This window comes from Molossus molossus, unplaced genomic scaffold (assembly GCF_014108415.1).
Source record: "Molossus molossus isolate mMolMol1 unplaced genomic scaffold, mMolMol1.p scaffold_m16_p_23, whole genome shotgun sequence".
NCBI lineage: Eukaryota > Metazoa > Chordata > Mammalia > Chiroptera > Molossidae > Molossus > Molossus molossus.
This window is the reverse complement of record NW_023425359.1, coordinates 25,988,068-26,006,065: the sequence shown is the minus strand read 5'-3', so window position 1 is coordinate 26,006,065 and position 17,998 is coordinate 25,988,068. Positions and strand designations below refer to the sequence as shown.

The following is a 17,998-nucleotide window of genomic DNA, read 5'->3' as shown; positions in this document are numbered from 1 at the left end:
AAGAGGTGGGGCCTGCCCCAGGCTTGGCATCGACCCCCATGCGCCCCCCACGAGAAGGCCCGCTGCTCAGCAACGCCCATCAGCAGTGCTTCCCTGCCCTCTGCCCCGCCCCTCGGCAGACACAGGGACACGGGTGGCAGACCGGAAGAGGACAGGGCACGTGGGGACCCCGCACAAGGTCAGAAGTCAGACACTGGGCTAAACCAGCAGAACCAGAGAAGAGCCAAGCCTCTTCCACCTGCACCCACCTGTCAGCCCCGCCTCCAAAGTGCTGATGCTCTGGGCGGAGACGGGCAGCTGAGGGAGGCTGGGAGCAATGGGCCTGGACCCATGGAAGTCAGAGGGCTCCCGGCTCACGCCACAGCCACTCTTCGAGGGCCCAGTGCTCCAAGCAGGCGTGTGGGTATTACCCACACATAGGTAGACGCGGAAGCAGAGACCTCAGACATGCCTACAATGTGGTCACACATATTCCCAGACACTCTGACCCAGGGGATCCTGTCAGCCACCCTGGAGGTAAGAAGTAGCACCCTGGTCTGCACCTGCCCCCCTCAACATCCCTGCCCCCCAGAACAGCAACAGCCAGAGCTGCTATCTCACTGACGCTAACAGCAATCCTTCCCACCCCCCACCCACTGTGCCTGGGACCCTGCACCCTGAGTGCTCCGTCCGTGAGGCTGAAAGGTCACAGTGCCCACCCTCCAAGCTCAGCACAGCCAGGCCCTCATGGCTCCCCGCCATGCCCACCCCAGGAAGAAAGAGGAGAGCAGAAGAGGACTCAGAAGAAGGGCCCCTGGTGGCAGAGAGCATGTGAGGAGCTCAGGGACACTGATCCCAGCAGCCTGCAGGGACTGCAGAGGGATCCAGAGTTGGCCCTGAGGCGGCCAGCTGGGGGGTCTTGGGCTTGTCACCACCCACTGAGACCTCTGCTGTGAGATGGACCCCACGACACTTGTTTGCCCACCTTGGAGGGATGAGCTTGGAGGATAAACAGAGCCTGGAGAGCAGAGAGCACCCAAGACTGCAGGGGAGCACGAGATACCCAGTGGTGGGCGAAGCTGAGCATGTGGCGGGTTCTGTAGCTCCTTACCGGAAAGGGCTGGGAAGGCCTCGGCCCACCCCCTGTGACATGCTGGCTACTTGGTCCAACTTGGCCTCCCCCAAATCCTCCTGGTCATTCTGGCAACTGAGAAGCTGACTTCACTGCCACCAGACCTTCCCTAGCCCCCTCCAAACCAGGTGCCAGGTAGCAACTCCACTTCCCCTGGTGAAAGGCCATCACAACGCATAGAGCCAGGCGCCCTGCTGAGGCACCAGTGTAGTTGGCAGAAGGGAGCCCTGGGACAGGGACACCTGCTCCTTCTGGCTCCGGGGCCATCTTTAAATAGCACAGTTAACATCTCAGCCTAACGAAGCCTCCTCAGCTCTTGCACTTCTCAGTAACACACACAGGGACTGATTCAGAGGGGAAAGCTAGCCGCCCCCAAAGCAACCTTTTGTAGGGGATTTACCAGAGAGAGGTGTGGGCAGGCTGTGAGCCGGAAGAGGGCTCCCGGTCAGCAGGGGTGTGTGTAAGGACAGAGGGGTCAAACAAAACCTGGCCTCTGGGTTCACAACACAGAACATAAAAACTGAGGCCTCCGGCGCGTCCCAAAACTTACCCCATCTCTTCCTAACAAACAGGAGGGATGGGCCCTTGGGTCACACAGGCAGGCTGCCTCCCCGCTGCCCTACCAGATGGCACGCCCCACCACTGCGAGAGAGCACAGCCAGGGACAGGCTGCTGCCCCACAGAGGCCACAGGGCCAGGGCCAAGCTGCCAGTAGGCGCTCAAGTCTCAGTGCCCATGAGCCAGGCCCAGAGGGAGCCTCAGGGTGGGAGCCCCTCAGAGCAAACAGGTAAGAGGAAGGCCATCCACCCAACTCGACCACAGAAAATGGGGAGGGAGGAGTCACCCAGGAAAATAACAACTATGATAGCAGGTATGATTTACTTAGCGTTTACCACTGTTAGGCACTGTGTTGTAGGTTGACATATCAACTCACTTCAATCCTCATGACTTCTTGAAAAGAGACATAATTCCCGTTTCACAGATGTCAGCATCGAAACGCACATGGTTATGAGACTCCAGGTTCCCGCCTGGAAGGGCTCTCTGGGGCCTGCACGCCAGACTCCCACAACCACGACAGCCAGTCTCTACTTACCATCCAGAAAAAGAAACTCAACACTAAGTGAAGAAGCCCTCTGGCTCTCTGGAAGCTTCTTACATTTAATGGAAACCTATCTCCCCTTTGAAAGAACAGTTATCTGAAGAGAGTGGCCATGAAGTTACATCATAATGGTTTAATTTACAAGATCCTAAATGCAAGCCAGCTACTTCATCTAACAACTAACAACATCTACTACAACTAACTAACATCTACTACACCTAACAACACGATTCTATTGTTCATTCGTACTCCTTTAAAATCATGGTAGATGTTAGATATTTATGTACTGATCTACAGTGGATACTGTTTCTGTATATTATCTGTTATAAATCTAAACCCGTACACATGTTTTATGAGAGATTGGGGGATTTCACTGTATCTACTGCCCACAGAATGCAATTCCCTGCTGAGATGTACCACCACTGTACTGGGTCCCCAGAGGCTCCTCTGCTCCCGGTTAAACAGTTCCAGGTACAAGGAGGTCCTGCTTCCCTGAACCCCAGGGATCAGAAAGCAGACCTCTTCAATGCAATCCAACAATTCTGGATGGAGTCGATTTCCACAACGCCAGTACTGAGCTAGGACTTGTTACGGCTATGAAAGGCATGCAAGATGCGGTCCCAACCCTCCAGGAGTTCACCGTCTACTGCAGAGAACAGATACGTAAGTAATGGTTGGACAGGAACACAGACCGAGTAGCATGTCCAGCCACAGGCACAGCCAGGGCGTTGGCTGAGCCCCTCTTGCAGTCTGACCCACTGACTTGACTCCTCCCACTCACTCAGAATGAAGCAGCACCAGCCAAGGCTGCCTAACCCTGGAGCTCACTTCACCTGGAGGAACAGAAGACCCTTGAGGAAGGCAGGGGCTGCAGTAGCCAAGATCCCAGGGCAGAGCCACGAGCCCACTGTGTGACTGGTGAGCCAGTGGCCCGGTGGGTCTTCAGGCTCTGCCTGGCCCCAGAACTACACCACCCCCACCCAGAGCACCTCCCCCCACAGCCCTGCCCCACAGCACTCTCAGTTCCCGAGACTCCTTTCAGTGCAGCAAAGGCTGAGGGAGCAGCCCCCAAGTACACTGATGGCCACCCAAAGGGCCACGTTTGTTCCTATGAGCCAGCACCGTATGCCTTCCAGAGCTAATTATAGGTCAGTGAGCCAACAGGCCAGAGAGGGACAGATGGTGACTTCCTGTGGCTGCAATGCCCTACCCCCTCCCCTCCATTTCTCCCAATTCTCTACCTGGGACTTGGGGCCACTTTCCATCCCTCCCTGTTCCATGCCAGCCCATTCTCTCCAGCACACACATTCCACACCACACCGGGTTTCTACAGCAACCCATCCAAGGGCCTAAGCCCCAGGGGAGAGTATCCCTGGCCTGAAACAGCCTCACATCCTAAAGCCCTCGTGGCCCCCAGGTCCCTGGCCCTGTTGAGCCTCACTGCCACCAGTCTGACTGCCTGTCCTTTCCCCAGTGCACCATTACGCTCAGAGGCTCGGAAAAGACCACAGAAATCCCTGGCAACCCTTTCCAACTCCTAAGATTTTAGCAATCAAGAGACCCATGAACCTGGCCTACCTGTCCCTCCAATGCCTCCTTAGCACCCTGTTGCCAGGTCACACACCCCTCGAGGTTCTGACGTCACGGCGTGAGCATGTGCCCACACGGCACTCACTGGATGGGCGTTCCTCCCACACCCTGCCCCACACTCTGCTGTCTTCCAGAGCTGGTCTCCCACTGTGCCAGGAGTTTTCAGCCCCCAGTGACCACTGGGCTATTCATCATCTCATTGAGATACCATTTACCCAGGCAGCCTCCTCAGGCCTCAGGACAAAGTCCTAGAAAACAGCCAGAGAAACACACTCAAACTTCCTTCTGCTAAAGCAGCTACCCCTGGGAATGCCAGGCTGCTAACAGAGGTAGGGGTGGACTCACTGGAATCCAGACCAGACAGCTCTGTCCTTTTCTAATACAATAGTCCTATAACAAGGGGGGAGGGGAGCTGTTAACAGAGTGCCTACTGGGTGACTGTGTGTACCTTTCAACTGCCCCATGGCCCTAAATTGCCTTCAAAAGACCCAGCACCTAGCATCATCTGGATACAGTAGGTGCCCGATAAATGAGTGCTGAATGCCAAGCAAAGTACTAAGTACCAGTTCCAACACCTCTGGAAAGACTGAGGGGAGTCCCTGAAACCTGGCTGCTGGAGGGACCCCTGAAGCTCCCCCCAGGACAGAGTGGGTCCCCACACCAAGTAGAGCCTCATTAGCCTTGTGGGCACCACGTACAGCGGCGGGGCAGCAGCCGCAACTCCCCTGCCCTGGACACCACTCGGATGTTTCTCCTCAAAGGTGACATCAGCACCTAGTGGCACCTTGTCCTCCACCCCCCATCCTTCTCAAAGGAAAGCACCTACACCGCCTTTCCAAGTCCTCCGACCGGACTAGGCCACTCTCTTCCCACACAGCACCAAAAGCCGCAGGATCTGCCCTGGAAAACAAACTGCGTGGTGGCAAGTCAGCTCCGCACCCTCACCCTGTCTGCGCAGGAATCTCTATTCCCGCCCTCTTTTTCGGGTGCGCGCACCCTCGCCCCCACCTCAGTAGACCTCGGGCCAGCACTGCGGGGATGGGCATCTCAGGCTGTTTGCAGCTGACAGTTGGAGGATGAAGGGCTAGCGACATTAAGGGGCACTGTGAGCAACGCAGGAAGGTTGAGGACCCCCCCCCCCAGGGGAGCGCAAAGTCCTCAGCACCTCTGGTGCCTCCTGTTATCTCTGGAGCGGAGCTGGCCCAGGACTTGCGCTTCTTCTCTGACTCCCAGGGTGGGGGTGGGGGTGGAGGTAAGGGAGGAGGAATGGGGGCCCAGTCCCTTCGGTATCCACCAGACCAGGCAGCTCAGCCCCCTCCTCCGAGGCCCATGGATGAGTGCGAACTTTATCCCCCACCCCCGCAAATTGGGCATCGCCTCCATGTTCACCCCAAGGGCACAGCACTGAAAAGGCCAGTGAGGGGCGGCAGAGGGGCAGAATCTATGCCCGCGGAGTGGAAAGGGGCTGATGCCAAAGGCTCCAGAGACCCCTCCTCAAACTGCATAAGCTGGAGGTGGTAAGAGACATCTACCCCCAGCCAGGGCTCTGGACGCTCACCTGCCTGCAGTCCTCGAAGACCCGGCTTGGCAAGGAGCCGCCTGGTCCGCGGAGGCCCACGGTCCCCAGCCGGACACCGAGCGGCTGCAGCCTCCTGGGCACGAGCCCCGCCTCCTCTGCCGGGGCCACGCCCCTGCCCGGGCACTTCCCACCCCCACGCAGCCAGCCCGCAGCAGCCTCCTAGCGCAGGGCTCCGCCCCCTCCTTGGAAGGCCTGGTTCCGCCCTCGGAGGCGGGGCCTGCAGGCCCCTTGGCCGTGCCCCGCCCCGGCACGTGACCCGAGCCACGGCTGGGAGGCTGCGTAGTCTCGGCTTGGCCCGCAGCCTCCCTCCCAGGTGGCACCGCACCGGGGCCCCTCCTTTGACCACCCAGTCCCAAATCCAGCCACCTGCTCCCCGAACCGGCTCCAGACTTGGCCTTGTTGCCAGTGGTTGGCCACCTTTCACACCTGCTCCCTCGTGCCCATTTATTATTTTCCTTTGGTCACACCCATTTTTCAGTGGAGCATGAAAGCGCGAGCCTAGGGAATCCGCCTGCCGCACTTGGGGCGCCTGGCAGCGCTCACTCCAGGAGACAATCTCAACCCGACACTGCCGCCTGGCACAGGTCCGAACGCTCTCCACCTCCCGAGCCCTCCCCCGCCCTCGAAGCTGTGCGCACCCGCAGTGTCCCTTCGCAGACGACAGCCCAGGCGGTAGTTGGATCAGCGGCACATAGAATCTTTTTTTCTTTCCTTTCCTCCAATAGAGTCACCATTTGGCTTAGTTTCCAGGTATCTTTGGTAGAAAGCAAGAAAATCCTAGTAATCGTGATTTTTTGGGGGCTGAGAAATGAAGCTAAACCTATGTTTTGTCTGATGGTCAGAGCAAAATCAAGGTATGTACTTAAGGGAGTGAAAATTACAAAACAAATTTTACAAAAGTAGTCTGGAAGAACCCAATTCTTCTCCAAGCGGTTTGGGGGTCCCATCCGAGAGAAGTCCCTGAGACACGCCACATGCTTTCACTGATAACCCCGATCCGTCCCAGAAAAGACAGCTCAGCTGGTGAGAAAGCTAATACCAAGTGTATGTCAACACTGTGCTGAGAACAGCCCAGACAGCCTGTTCGATCAAGCACCACACACGGAGTCTGACACAGAAACGCAGAAAGTGAGTCAGAATGCAAGTATCACGCAGACGCACCTCGCTCCTTTTCAGACTCCTACAGTGCAGCAGGAGCCCCCCCCCCCCCCCCCCCCGCGGGCTCTGTACGGCTCAGGGAACCAGGGATCTGTGACTCCCTTCTGCCTCAGAAGCAGCATCTGACTACAGATGTGCAGGGTGCATACTGTCTTCGGGTCATGTTTGTTTTTACCATGTAAATGCCCAAACTGTTCTCATGGACCCGGGCTCATTTCCCTTGTGAGCAGTGTTAGTGCCACCCTCCCTCCGTGTGGGCCGAGGTTAGCTGTCGGCAGAAATATTCAGCAGTTGCTCCTTAAAAACAGCCCTTAAACAGCAGGGGGCAGGGAGGATGGTAAGGAAAAAATACACCAATTTAGCAGGCTGGCAGCAACTGCAGCCACAAGACTTTCCTACCTCGTGGCAATATTAGCTTACGGTTAATCTGGGTTATCTCGTTAGCAGAAATAAAACAAAACATCCCAGCCATGATGTTCTTCTCAGAGCACACCAGCCATAGCAAGTCCTGGGACAACAGTATTTCCTCAGGAACGACACCCAGGGTGACAAGCCACCTAGGGCAGAGCAGAAAAGTCACAAAGTGCTAGCAGTTCAGGAGGCTGGTTTCAACATGGATGTATTTCTTTAATGACCTTTCGTATAATAAATGCCCTTCTAACAATTCAATGAAAATACCATCTTTCCTGCAGTAACTCTCCAGGTACGTTTTATATTTTACTTGGAAACACATATTGAACAGATTCTTTCATCAATCGTATGCAGCTTTAGGCTGAATGGGGATAAGGCATACCATAATCAGACGTTTACTCACCTTGACTTTCTCTCTGTGTGCACTCTGCCTACTCCCCTTCGCCATCATCTACAAGAAAAACAAGACTGACCTTCTAACTGTGGGAGACCCAGAGTCCTGGGTAGGAATCTTGCCTACATCACTGGTTCCGTTTCCTCAACCACAGAATGAAAACAGTGTCACCTATCTGGCAGGGCTGTGAAAATCAGAGGCATGTCAAGCTCCTAGTACAGGACCAAGGACACAAAGTCATTTATCATCACTGCTCTCAGCCTTGTGCAAAACATACCTAACCTCCAAAATTGGCAAAAGAACATTTATGTGATAAATATCCAAAAATAATTATTCTTTAAATCCTCACCCAAGGATATTTTTCCATTCATTTTTAGATGAGTAGGAGGAAAGGAGGCGGGAGGGAGGGAGAAAAACACTGATGTAACTGGTTGCCTCCCACATGACCCTGACCAGGGCTGTTGACCGAACCACAACCAAGGTATGTGCCCTGGACCAGAATCGAACCCTTGACTCTTTGGTCCTCGGGCCGATGTTCTAACTGCTGAGCCAAACAGGCCAGGGCCAAAAATTATTTTTAAAGAAAAATACACGAGTCAGTCGCATAAGATTCTGAAAACCCTGTCACCTGCTTTATTTCTGAAGGAGGGTCAAGGGGGAATATTCACTTTATTTTGAGGGGCTGGTAAACTGGAGCAACAGCAGCAGCGATTCTGTGCCTCTACAGAGCCTCTGATCCACAGGGAAAGCTTAACTTCCATGTTTGATTCAAGAGTCTAATTTTTTCCTAAAGCAAGATCATCCATTTTCATTGGGGTAAAAGAAGAAAGAACAACAAACTCAATAGCACCAAATGGGGTTTAACGCAGAAAATAGGGCCTGGTTTCTCCTTTCGAATGAAATTTTTACATTAAAGTGTGTTTAGAAGTCAGAGTTGTTTTTCCTCTTGATTCAACCCTTCTCCTTCCCCAACAGGAGCCTGAAACCTAGAGAGCAAAACACTCCAGCCGCCCCTTCCACACAGGACTCTGACCACCAGTGGGTGGCCCAGCTCAGCCTGCCCACAGCAACAGGACAGTGACTATGCTCTCAGGGAGAAGGGGTACTGAGGATGCCACCAGTCAAAGAGTCGGACGCTGTGCACTGGGTCCAGGATGACCTGCACACCCTGCTCATGGCGCAGTTTCCGGCCACCGTGGACAGGAGAGTCTTGGAACACCAGCCTCACTCGATGATGCCGCATGTCCGTGCTCACATTGATCGTAAACTGGGAGAGGAGAGTAAATTATATTACATTCCCAAATTAAACAACCTTGTTCTCCCACAGCCCACTCTGAAATGCAAATCTAGACACAATTTACACTGCCAAGACCACAAGATCATCTCTAAGTAATACCAAAGCCTCTGCAAAACCATAAAAAAGTAAGGGTAATTTTATAAGTTCTTAGCATTGTATATTTAAACTATGCTAAGGAACGCCTCTCAAATGGCTAAATCTGGGTACACGCACATGGATTACCCCCAAAGCCAACTTTTTCTTTAAATATTTTTTTTTATTGATTTTAGAGAGGAAGGGAGAGGGAGAGAGATAGAAACATTGATGAGAGAGAACATCGATTGGCTGCCTCCTGCATGTCCCCACTGGGGATCGGGCCCACAATTTGGGCATGTGCCCTGACTGGGAATTGAACCGGCAACCTCTTGGTGCATGGGTCGACGCTCAACCACTGAGCCACACCGGCCTAGCCCCAAAGCCAACTTTTAAATAGTGGGTTAGAGCTAGATGACTTGAATGAATTTTGATCAGATATTATTGAGCAAGTCAAAGCAAGATTCATGAAACACAAATCATATCCCCCCCGCTGTTTTGTAAAATACACCACAAAATCTCTACATATATCCATGCATGTGTAGGTCCGTACAGAACTGTGTGAGTATGAAGCACATGGTGTGAGTATACACAACTAGGTAAGCAGGGTGGCCTCGCCCAGAGGGAGGGAGAGGTGCCTCCAATGAAAGCGTGAGTGTGACATAATCCCCAGTATACAGGAGGACTGCAGAGCGGTGTGCACACGGCACACTGACACACAGAGAGCGATTCCCAAGAGGTATGTTGTAGTTGCAGGATATCGGAAGTCTAAGCCACTTCTCTCAATGTATCCATGCATTACTTACATTCTTTAACAAAGTATGTAATATGTTACCATTAAAAAATAGGTATTTTGGCCGGGCCAGTGTGGCTCAGTGGTTGAGTGTCAACCCATGCACCGAGTGGTCACCGGTTCAATTCCCGGTAGGGGCGCATGCCCAGGTTGTGGCCCAGCACCCAGTGGGGGCAGGGGGGTATGCAGGAGGTGGCCCTACTTACCAGGGTGAAGATCATTCCCATGACAATTGGAATAAAGATGAAATTGAGGGTGGTGACCTGCAGGAGGCAGCAGTCCTGGTCAGGGTTGGTGTGAACATCCTGGTACTGAACAGGAGGCTGCAGCCCTCCCATGCGCTTGCTCTTTAACCTAGGAGACTGAGGAGAGCGGGTATCAATCTCATGGTTTGGAAGACCTGTTTATGGCTCTGAGACTCCCCATTGAGAATTAGGTGGCTCGAATGATGCCATGCTGCTCTGTTACTTCCTCTCTCTATACACACACTGGTTTCCATGCAGATTAAGGAAACCTGCCCTTTGAAAGAAAGGTGACAGCTCTGGATGAGCAATGTGGCAGTGGATGCAATGCTTCCTTCAGATGGGGTTTCCCGCCACCTAGCAATAAATGGGGACACACAGCTCTATCAGAGGCTCTCCAGCTTTTGGAAGACTGCACATTCCCTGCAACCTGTCAACTCGAGAACACGTGCTGCACAAAGGGGAAGCCCAAGACACGGTGCACGGCTCTGGACTCACTCCAGGGTCACTCTCTGCATCGAGCTGCTGTGTCCTGTGTGTCTGTCCTACGAGACAGCTCCTTCTCCATTTTCTCTTCATGACATTATAAACTTTGACACGTATTTGATTTTAATAAGTCAACTTTATGCCTAGTTGAATTTATTAGAGCAAAATATCATCTGAAAAACAAGAGGAGATACAACTACATACTTGTTTTTTGAACTTGAAGTTGAACTCCCACAATGGTTCCTGCCTGTTCCCAACGATCTTTCTGCACCAGAAAAGTAAGCACTGTAAGAAAGTAGAAATAAACAAAAAATAAGATAAGAAAAAAACAAAAGATAACAAAAAATAATCATCAGAAACCTTTCTGTTTGCCAGCGCTAAAGCCAGCCAGACCCAATGCTGTGACTTCACTCTGGCACAGAAAGAGAACCCCGCCCCCGCCCCACATGACTGGTGCAACATGAAGAGAGACAGTGCCAGGGCGATTCAGCAACGAGAAGAGGGACCAATGTGAGTCAACCTCAGAGGCTGTGAGGTTGTTCCCTGCTGTTCTCATCTTTAAAGACAGAAACATGGTCTTTAGCGACTGGGGCCTTCCGATTTGGCAGGCCACTCTTCTACATAAGTAGCCCAGGCAAGATGTTAACAGGCAGGCAGAGAAGGCCAGCCCTATAATAGACAGGAGTCAGCCACTCGGGACCCTCTGGGAGCAGACAGCGGTGTGGACGCTACAGACCTGGGCTGAACCCAATATGTCCCTCAGTGAAAGGCAGGCTACAGCTAAGGTTAAGCACAAGAAGTCAAGTACCTCCCGGGGAATAAGGGGTGGGTCGTCCGCCGTGCCAGCTGTCCTGCCCTTCAGACATGCCCTGTACGTCCTGATGTTCCATCAAAAATAATGGGCTGGGCTTTAAGGGGCAAACACTTCTGCTGCCATCACAACGGCTCCAGTGTCCCACACAAGCTATGCTACTGAAACGAGAGAGAGGGAGAATCACATACGAAAAGCTGGAGTCCGGGAACATGGGACCGCTCCTTCAGGCGTGCTGGCAGCTCCCTGAATGCCATGCGGCTGTGGCTGCACAAGTGGCAAGGCCACGCATGGGACAGCTGCACTGCAGGTCCCACGTCTTCTTCAGAAGACCTCAAACAACAAGGCACGAAAGCAGCAGCCAGGTGGCCTGGGCATCTGGTTAAACATTAGCTATCATTCCACGCTGGGCTTTTAGAATCCACTTCAAAAATTACTATACAACAATAAGAGTGAGAAGACACGGGTCCTTTAGGGTTGGGCACTGGAGCCGCTACGATGTGTCAGCACAAGTTTGCCGATGCTGCTCTGCTTCCAGCAACCGACCCACGCCTGGCTGCTCAGCTCTGGGATGATGCCCTCCCTCATCACAGTTTCTCTGACACTATCACTGCTTCTGCGGGCAGGAGCTGTAAATGTGACCCAGTGCACTGTCCACTCACGTTCCAAGCAGCAACAGCTGCTGGGTGAAATTCTATCCCTGCCCTGTATCCATCGGCTGGTGTGGTATTAAACTGAGCTCAGGCCATGGCCCTGACCACCTCCATTTGCAACCCTGGAAGAAACCTGGATAAATCAGCAGTACCCTCTAGTCAATATGTACCAGGTGATATTATCCTATTTGGGCTACACTAGGGGAGAAGAATCATTGTACCATCCTAAACATAAAAACAAAATACAAAATAGGAAGTGCTACAGAACACCAGATTTTGTGTAGGCTGAGAGTAATAACCATTACCCACAGAATCAAAAGATACAAAATTTAAACAATATTAGCTCAGGGGAAAAAAAACAACAACGCGATGACAACGTGCCTGAATTGTCATATCTGCTACACTAGCCTAGCTGGGCGAAGGGGCATTTGCTAGAGTTTCATTCTGGATCAGGGAAGGAAGAGAATGGACACAAGGCTAACAGACCTGTGTACAGATCAGAACGCCAGCAACTTGAACATGACGTGTGACTATAAACTACTGGGGTATCAGAAGATACGAGATTCAGTGTCCGCCTAGTCTCTGAAACCATCTACTACTACAGGCCTCGCAGCAGTGGGTACTCAGCAGATGCTAAGGGGGCAAAGTCTACACCAGGACCTTACAGGAAGCCAACAAGGAGGAGGAATCCCAGATGTCAATGTCACAACAGAAAGAGAAAACTAGGAAGCTGTTCATGTTAGATTTTTGCATTATGATTTAAAGCACCTCTTAAGAATTACAGTTTAGCCAGGCCGGTGTGGCTCAGTGGATTGAGAGTCGTCCCATGGACTAAAAGTTCTGGTTCGATTCTTGGTCAGGGCACATGCCTGAGTTTCGGACTCAATCCCCAGTGGGGAGTGTGCAGGAGGCAGCCGATCGATGTTTCTCTCTCTCTCTCTCTCTCTCTCTCTCTCTCTGCCCTTCCTCCCCCTATAAAAAAAAATTAGCCTGGCTGGTGTGGCTCAGTGGTTGAACATCAACCCATGCACCAAGAGGTCGCCAGTTTGATTTTCGATCAGGGCACATGCCCAAGTTGTGAGCCCAATCCACAGTGGGGGGCATGCAGGAGGCAGCCAATTGATGTTCTCTTATCGATGTTTCTCTCTCCCTCTCCCTCTCCCTTTCTCCCTCTCTTAAATCAATCAAGAAAAAAAAATTAGGAAAAAAAAAAGAGAGAATTACAATTTAGACCTACCATTTGAGTTGTGTTCTTCCTAGCCAAACCATCAGACATCTAACGTGATCCAATGCACAATGCATAGAAATAAAGTTAAACAGAGACTAAGGAATATGCCAACAGCATGAGGAAGACGGGCAGGCATAGCAGGGAGTCTTGGGGAAGTGAAGGCCCTGAGCCCTGGAGTTTACGCTGGTCCCCTAGCAGCATGGCACCCGCAGCCCTAGTCCTCTCCATCAAGGAAGCTGGAGACAAGTCACGAGAACAGGCCAACCACACATGAGCCCAACACCAATTCTCACTTACTTTGGAATTCTTTAATGTGCTGGGCGTGCTCTCTGGAATGGCTGGGTTTTTGGAGATTCGGGCAGCAAAGGGCTCATACATATGGTACAGAGATCGGATCACACACGCCCGGAGGCAGCGAAGCTTCTCCATGGACTCTGGTCGCAGGCGCAAAGGCAGAGAGGCATCCAGCGTGTAGTGCCTGAAACACGACACATTACCTACCAACATGTGGCCTGTCTCTCCTGCTCCAGGTCAGTCTCCTAGGACTCCTGGTCTCTGTGTGACTTCACTGACCAGTAGTTAGCTTGACCCCAGTGCTCTTACACACTCATCACCTTCTCTTCTCAGCTACTTTTGCATCTTTGCTGCATGCAACCCAATTCACATATATCTTATAATCCTATACTTCTCCATTCTTTTTAAAATTTCCAATCCTCAGCATTTCACTCTAAAAAGGGAAAATCTTTGCCTTGACATGAGAACAATATCCTGCACAATGTCCTGGGTGGGAGCCACCAGTTCTCCTGCCGCACATCTCGGCCAGTTCTTCACGCCCTCCCCACCATCCTCACTGACGTTCATAATCTCACTGCACCTTCGCCCCAGTACCAAGAGCTTGCCTGAGTGATCCCACTGCTCACCCTCTCCTCACACAACTGTATACAGGCAGCCTAAGTACAAAAACAATATGGTACCTCAAGACGACTAGCAACTAATCCCATTGGAAAGGCAAATGACAGGCATCTGAAGCTTTTGAAAATTCTAGCTAAGACAACCCCCTGAGGAAGAACCAAAGACAATTCTTCTGGAACCTGAAGAAAGACTTTTTGCTGCAAGTGGATACTGGATCAGGGGAGGGACAATCCCAGGGAAGAGTTACCTGGATGAGTTAGTAATATCGATTTTAAATGAGAGAGGGACTCAAGGAGTCCAAAGCCAGGCTCATGCCAGGCATGGAGTAGAGAAAGTGCAAAGATCACCATCCCGGGAGCAGGTCCACATCACAAACAGCATGACATCAGCTACACAGACAAAAGTGAGCTCCCCGTGGCCGCACCTTCGGTACAACCTGGTCCAAAAGGCAGCAGTGCAAGTGACAGTCCAGGCATTCTTACAAATCAGGGAAAAATTCACAATGTCCTCAGGACGAATGTAGGAGGCCAGCAACAGCCAAATATCCATGGGGTATTCTTCCCCTCCAGCCTCATCCAAGTCTTCTGAAACAGAAAAAAGAACTATAATTTCTGACCTTTTTTTTTCAAAGTTACATTTTATTGGAGTGCCATTGGTTAATATGGTCTTACAGGTTTCAAGTGTACATTTCTAGGACACATGATCTGCATATTGCATCGTGTGCCCACCACCCATAGTCAAATCACCGTCCGTAATCTCTGACCTTCTATTACACACATATCTAAACATCCCCCATCACTTAAATTCTCCCAGGGCTTGCACAGCTAAGAAAAAGGTTTTATATAGGTCCAAGACAGCCTCTCAAACTCATCATTTCCTGCTTCCCGTTGCCCCAGGGAACAGGTCTTGTTTTTAAGGCCTTTAACAATTATTTACATGCTATTTTGAAGCTTTCAAAGTAACTTTACATACATTAAGTCGTTCAATTCTAATAATTCTTTAACGGAAATAAAAAAAATGTTATTGTTCCCATTTTACTAATAGGAAAGCATAATCTCGCCATTTAGTCAAGGTAAACAGAACCCAGGTTTTCTGACTCCAAATTCCAGCTTTACCCTGGATTTTCCTCATAGTCCCCATCTACCAAATATTTCCTTCAGTTCCGTCATTTAAAAAAACAAAACAAAACTAATTTTTAAGATGGTCAAGTGCAAACCAAATGAAAAATTAAATAGGTCACAGTGTTATCTTCATTACTCAATACACATATTTCTTTTCTTCTAGTTTTTCCCTGTTTCGTTGCCACTCTGGCCTATGATCCTGGCTAAAGGCATTCAGTATTCAAACACTGTAATAATAAGCCCCACCTCTTCCTCCCTCAGACCTCATTAATGTTGATCCTCCTGACTCTGAGGTTCAGTATACATCTCAGGTTCGAGTGAAAACTCACACTCCATTCAGACACTTGAATCTGAACTAATCCTAATGCTAACCTTTAACTCTGACCTTGTCATATACTATCCAAAACAAGCTTTTTTCCTTCTCTTTCCTGGGGCAAAAGCCCCTACACCACCTCCCCAAAGCTGCCTCTGCTGTTCTAGGTAACCGCTTTCAGCAGTTCTGTGACTCGAACAGGTTTTGCATTGGGTTCTTCATACTAGAGACCAATGCCTCTAAAGTAACATTCCCTTTTATGGTTCCTATCCTTTCTTGCAATCACTTACGGCTCAGTCTACCATGTTTGGACACCACCCCATCCCATATTAAATCTCTCTCTGAGCCCAGCCAGTGTGATACAGTGGTTGAGTGTCAACCCATGCACCAAAAGGTCGACAATTTGATTCCCGGTCAGGGCACATGCCTGGGTTTCAGGCTAGATACCCAGTAGGAGGGTGTGTGGAAGGCAGCCAATTGATGTTTCTCTCTCATCAATGTTTCTATCGCTCTCTCCCTCACCCTTCCTCTCTCTCTAAAAATCTATAAAAACATTTTTTTTTTTAAATCTCTCTCTGAAAAAGAAGGCAAATGACTACAGCATTTCATCCACTAAGACCCATCAGAACTTTTCCCAAAACAGTACTATTAAAGTTTGTGTTTAGTCCTAGCTAGTTTGGCTCAGCAGTTAGTGCACTGGCCTTAGGACCAGAGTCACAAGTTCGATTCCAGTCAAGGGCACGTGCCTTGCTTGTGGTGCGGTCCCGGCCCTGGTCAGGGTTGTGCAGGAGGCAACCAGTCGATATGTCTCTCAAACATCAATGTTCCTCTCTCTCTCCTCCTCCCTCCCTCCCACCCTTCCACTCTATCTGAAGATAAATAAAAAAATATCCTCGGGTGACGATATAAAAAAATAAATAAAAATTTTGTGTTTAGGGTCAAACTTCAGTAATTACTGATGAACTGTGTTTTAAACATAATTATTAAGGAATTTCAAAACGTAGAAAACAGAATCAGTAAAAAAAAAAAAGCTTCATGGTATATAAAACCCTGCTCTGTTACTGAGATCCAACCTTGGATTCTCCACTGCTGTCACCTCTGGTGACATGAAGAAAGTGACAGCTTCAGGTCATTACCACACGAGGGACAACACACCAGAAGAGAGCAAGCCTGTACCTCTGTGCCTCTTGCCTTTCTTTTTTCTGGAGACAGGTCTCTCGTGGATGCTCTCCTCCTGCGCATCCACCTCGTCACTGCTGTCGACATCACAGGGCTCACCAGCCCCAGAAAGAGCTTCCACTGCAGGAACCTGAGAGGCTTCCAAGCCACAAAGAGACTTTACTAAAAGGAAATGAGGGAAAAGTGAGAAGGCAGAGTCCCATCCAGAAATACAAATGGCTTAGACAGGACATTATCATCCATGAAGAAAAAGAAGAAATCTGCTGAGGAAAGCTGAGACTCTGGCCTGACTGGTGTGGCTCACTGGTTGAGCGTCGACCCTGCACCAAGAGGTCGTCAGTTCGATTCCCAGTCAGGGCACATGCCCAGGTTGTGTGCCCAGTCCCCAGTGGGGGGCATGCAGGAGGTGGCCAATCTATCGTGTGCGATCTCTCTCTAAAGTCAATAAAAAAATATATTAAGAAAAAATAGCTAGGACTCAAAATAGAAAAAAAACTGAGCATTTTAAATACAAAACAATTGGAAAACAATGGACAAACTGACCCCTGAAAAGTGCCAACCTCAGACTTGGAAAACCAGATTGCATTTTTCTCCCACCCTAAACCCCATGGGGCAAAATGAAAGGTGAATGCTGTCCTCATTTGCATAACTTCTGCGGACCAGGACCAGCGTTTGAGAGACATTGAATTCAATTTAATCACGTTCCTGGGTTGGAGACACTAGAAGTCATAAAAACAGGAGTCTCGGGGATACATGAGTACAAAGCTTGAGAGTAAGAAAAACGTGGGAGAAGGGAAAAAACACTTCATGGTTCTTACACTAGAAGCAAACTGCACGGCACGTGGAGGACACGTGTGAACTGCAAGAAAAGGACCAAGAAGGGAGTGGGAACGACAGAAGAGCGCGCAGAGGTTTTTGTAACGCAGAGACACAAGACAGACATTTCCGCTCCTGAAATTGCTAGCTCTCCAGGCTACCCCGCGCCCTCCCCGGAATCCACTGAGTCCCACGGAGGAAAGCAAACACGTTTACGTAAGACGCCCGAAGGGCTGCAAGAAAAACACTGACGAAAGCCCGGGAACAAAACACCCGGTTCCTCTCCGCGGCCAGGTGGAGGCTCATCGGAAGCCTACCTTCCTGCTGAACGGCATTGACGACGGCTTTCTTGATCCGTCCAGACCTCACGACGGCCGGGTCCGAGTTGGCATAATCCGCCACGGTCACTGCAACAAGCATAACCATGAGAGGAGGCGGCCTTCGCCCGTCAGCGTCCCCCGCCGGCCCCGCAGGCCCCAGCCGCCGCCGCCTCAGCCCCCCGCCTTTCACCGCCCCAGCCCCTCGCCCACCTCGACCCGAGCAGGCGTCGTGGGCTCGGAACTTGAGCCGCTTCCCTCGCTTAGGCATGGCGGCCGTGTCGGGGCGAGGCCGGCCTAGCGGGCCGGGACCCCGGGCCATGTCTCGGACCCCAGAGCCGGCTCCGGGAGCCGCAGGACAGCTCCGCCCGGCTCCGTGGCCATCCCGCTCCGCTGGCCGCCGCTCTCGCGATGAC

At 51.1% G+C, this 17,998-nt stretch overlaps 1 protein-coding gene across 2 annotated transcripts; it reads right to left on the bottom strand.

Annotated features, from left to right (window-relative positions):
* Positions 1 to 7,947: 7,947 nt before the first annotated feature.
* Positions 7,948 to 17,988, bottom strand: TMEM183A (transmembrane protein 183A). 2 transcript variants are annotated; one of them, XM_036277499.1, is made up of 8 exons: positions 17,796 to 17,988; positions 17,583 to 17,672; positions 16,447 to 16,611; positions 14,261 to 14,420; positions 13,222 to 13,402; positions 10,437 to 10,517; positions 9,711 to 9,866; positions 7,948 to 8,609 (listed from the first exon to the last, which is right to left on the bottom strand). In XM_036277499.1, the coding sequence occupies exons 1-8, from the start codon at positions 17,902 to 17,904 to the stop codon at positions 8,424 to 8,426; spliced, it is 1,128 nt and encodes a 375-aa protein (XP_036133392.1). In that variant the 5' UTR covers positions 17,905 to 17,988; the 3' UTR covers positions 7,948 to 8,423. The 2 variants fall into 2 exon arrangements, with proteins under 2 accessions (XP_036133392.1, XP_036133393.1); XM_036277500.1 differs by having other exon boundaries at positions 8,245 to 8,609; positions 14,261 to 14,417.
* Between the last annotated feature and the right edge of the window lie 10 nt (positions 17,989 to 17,998).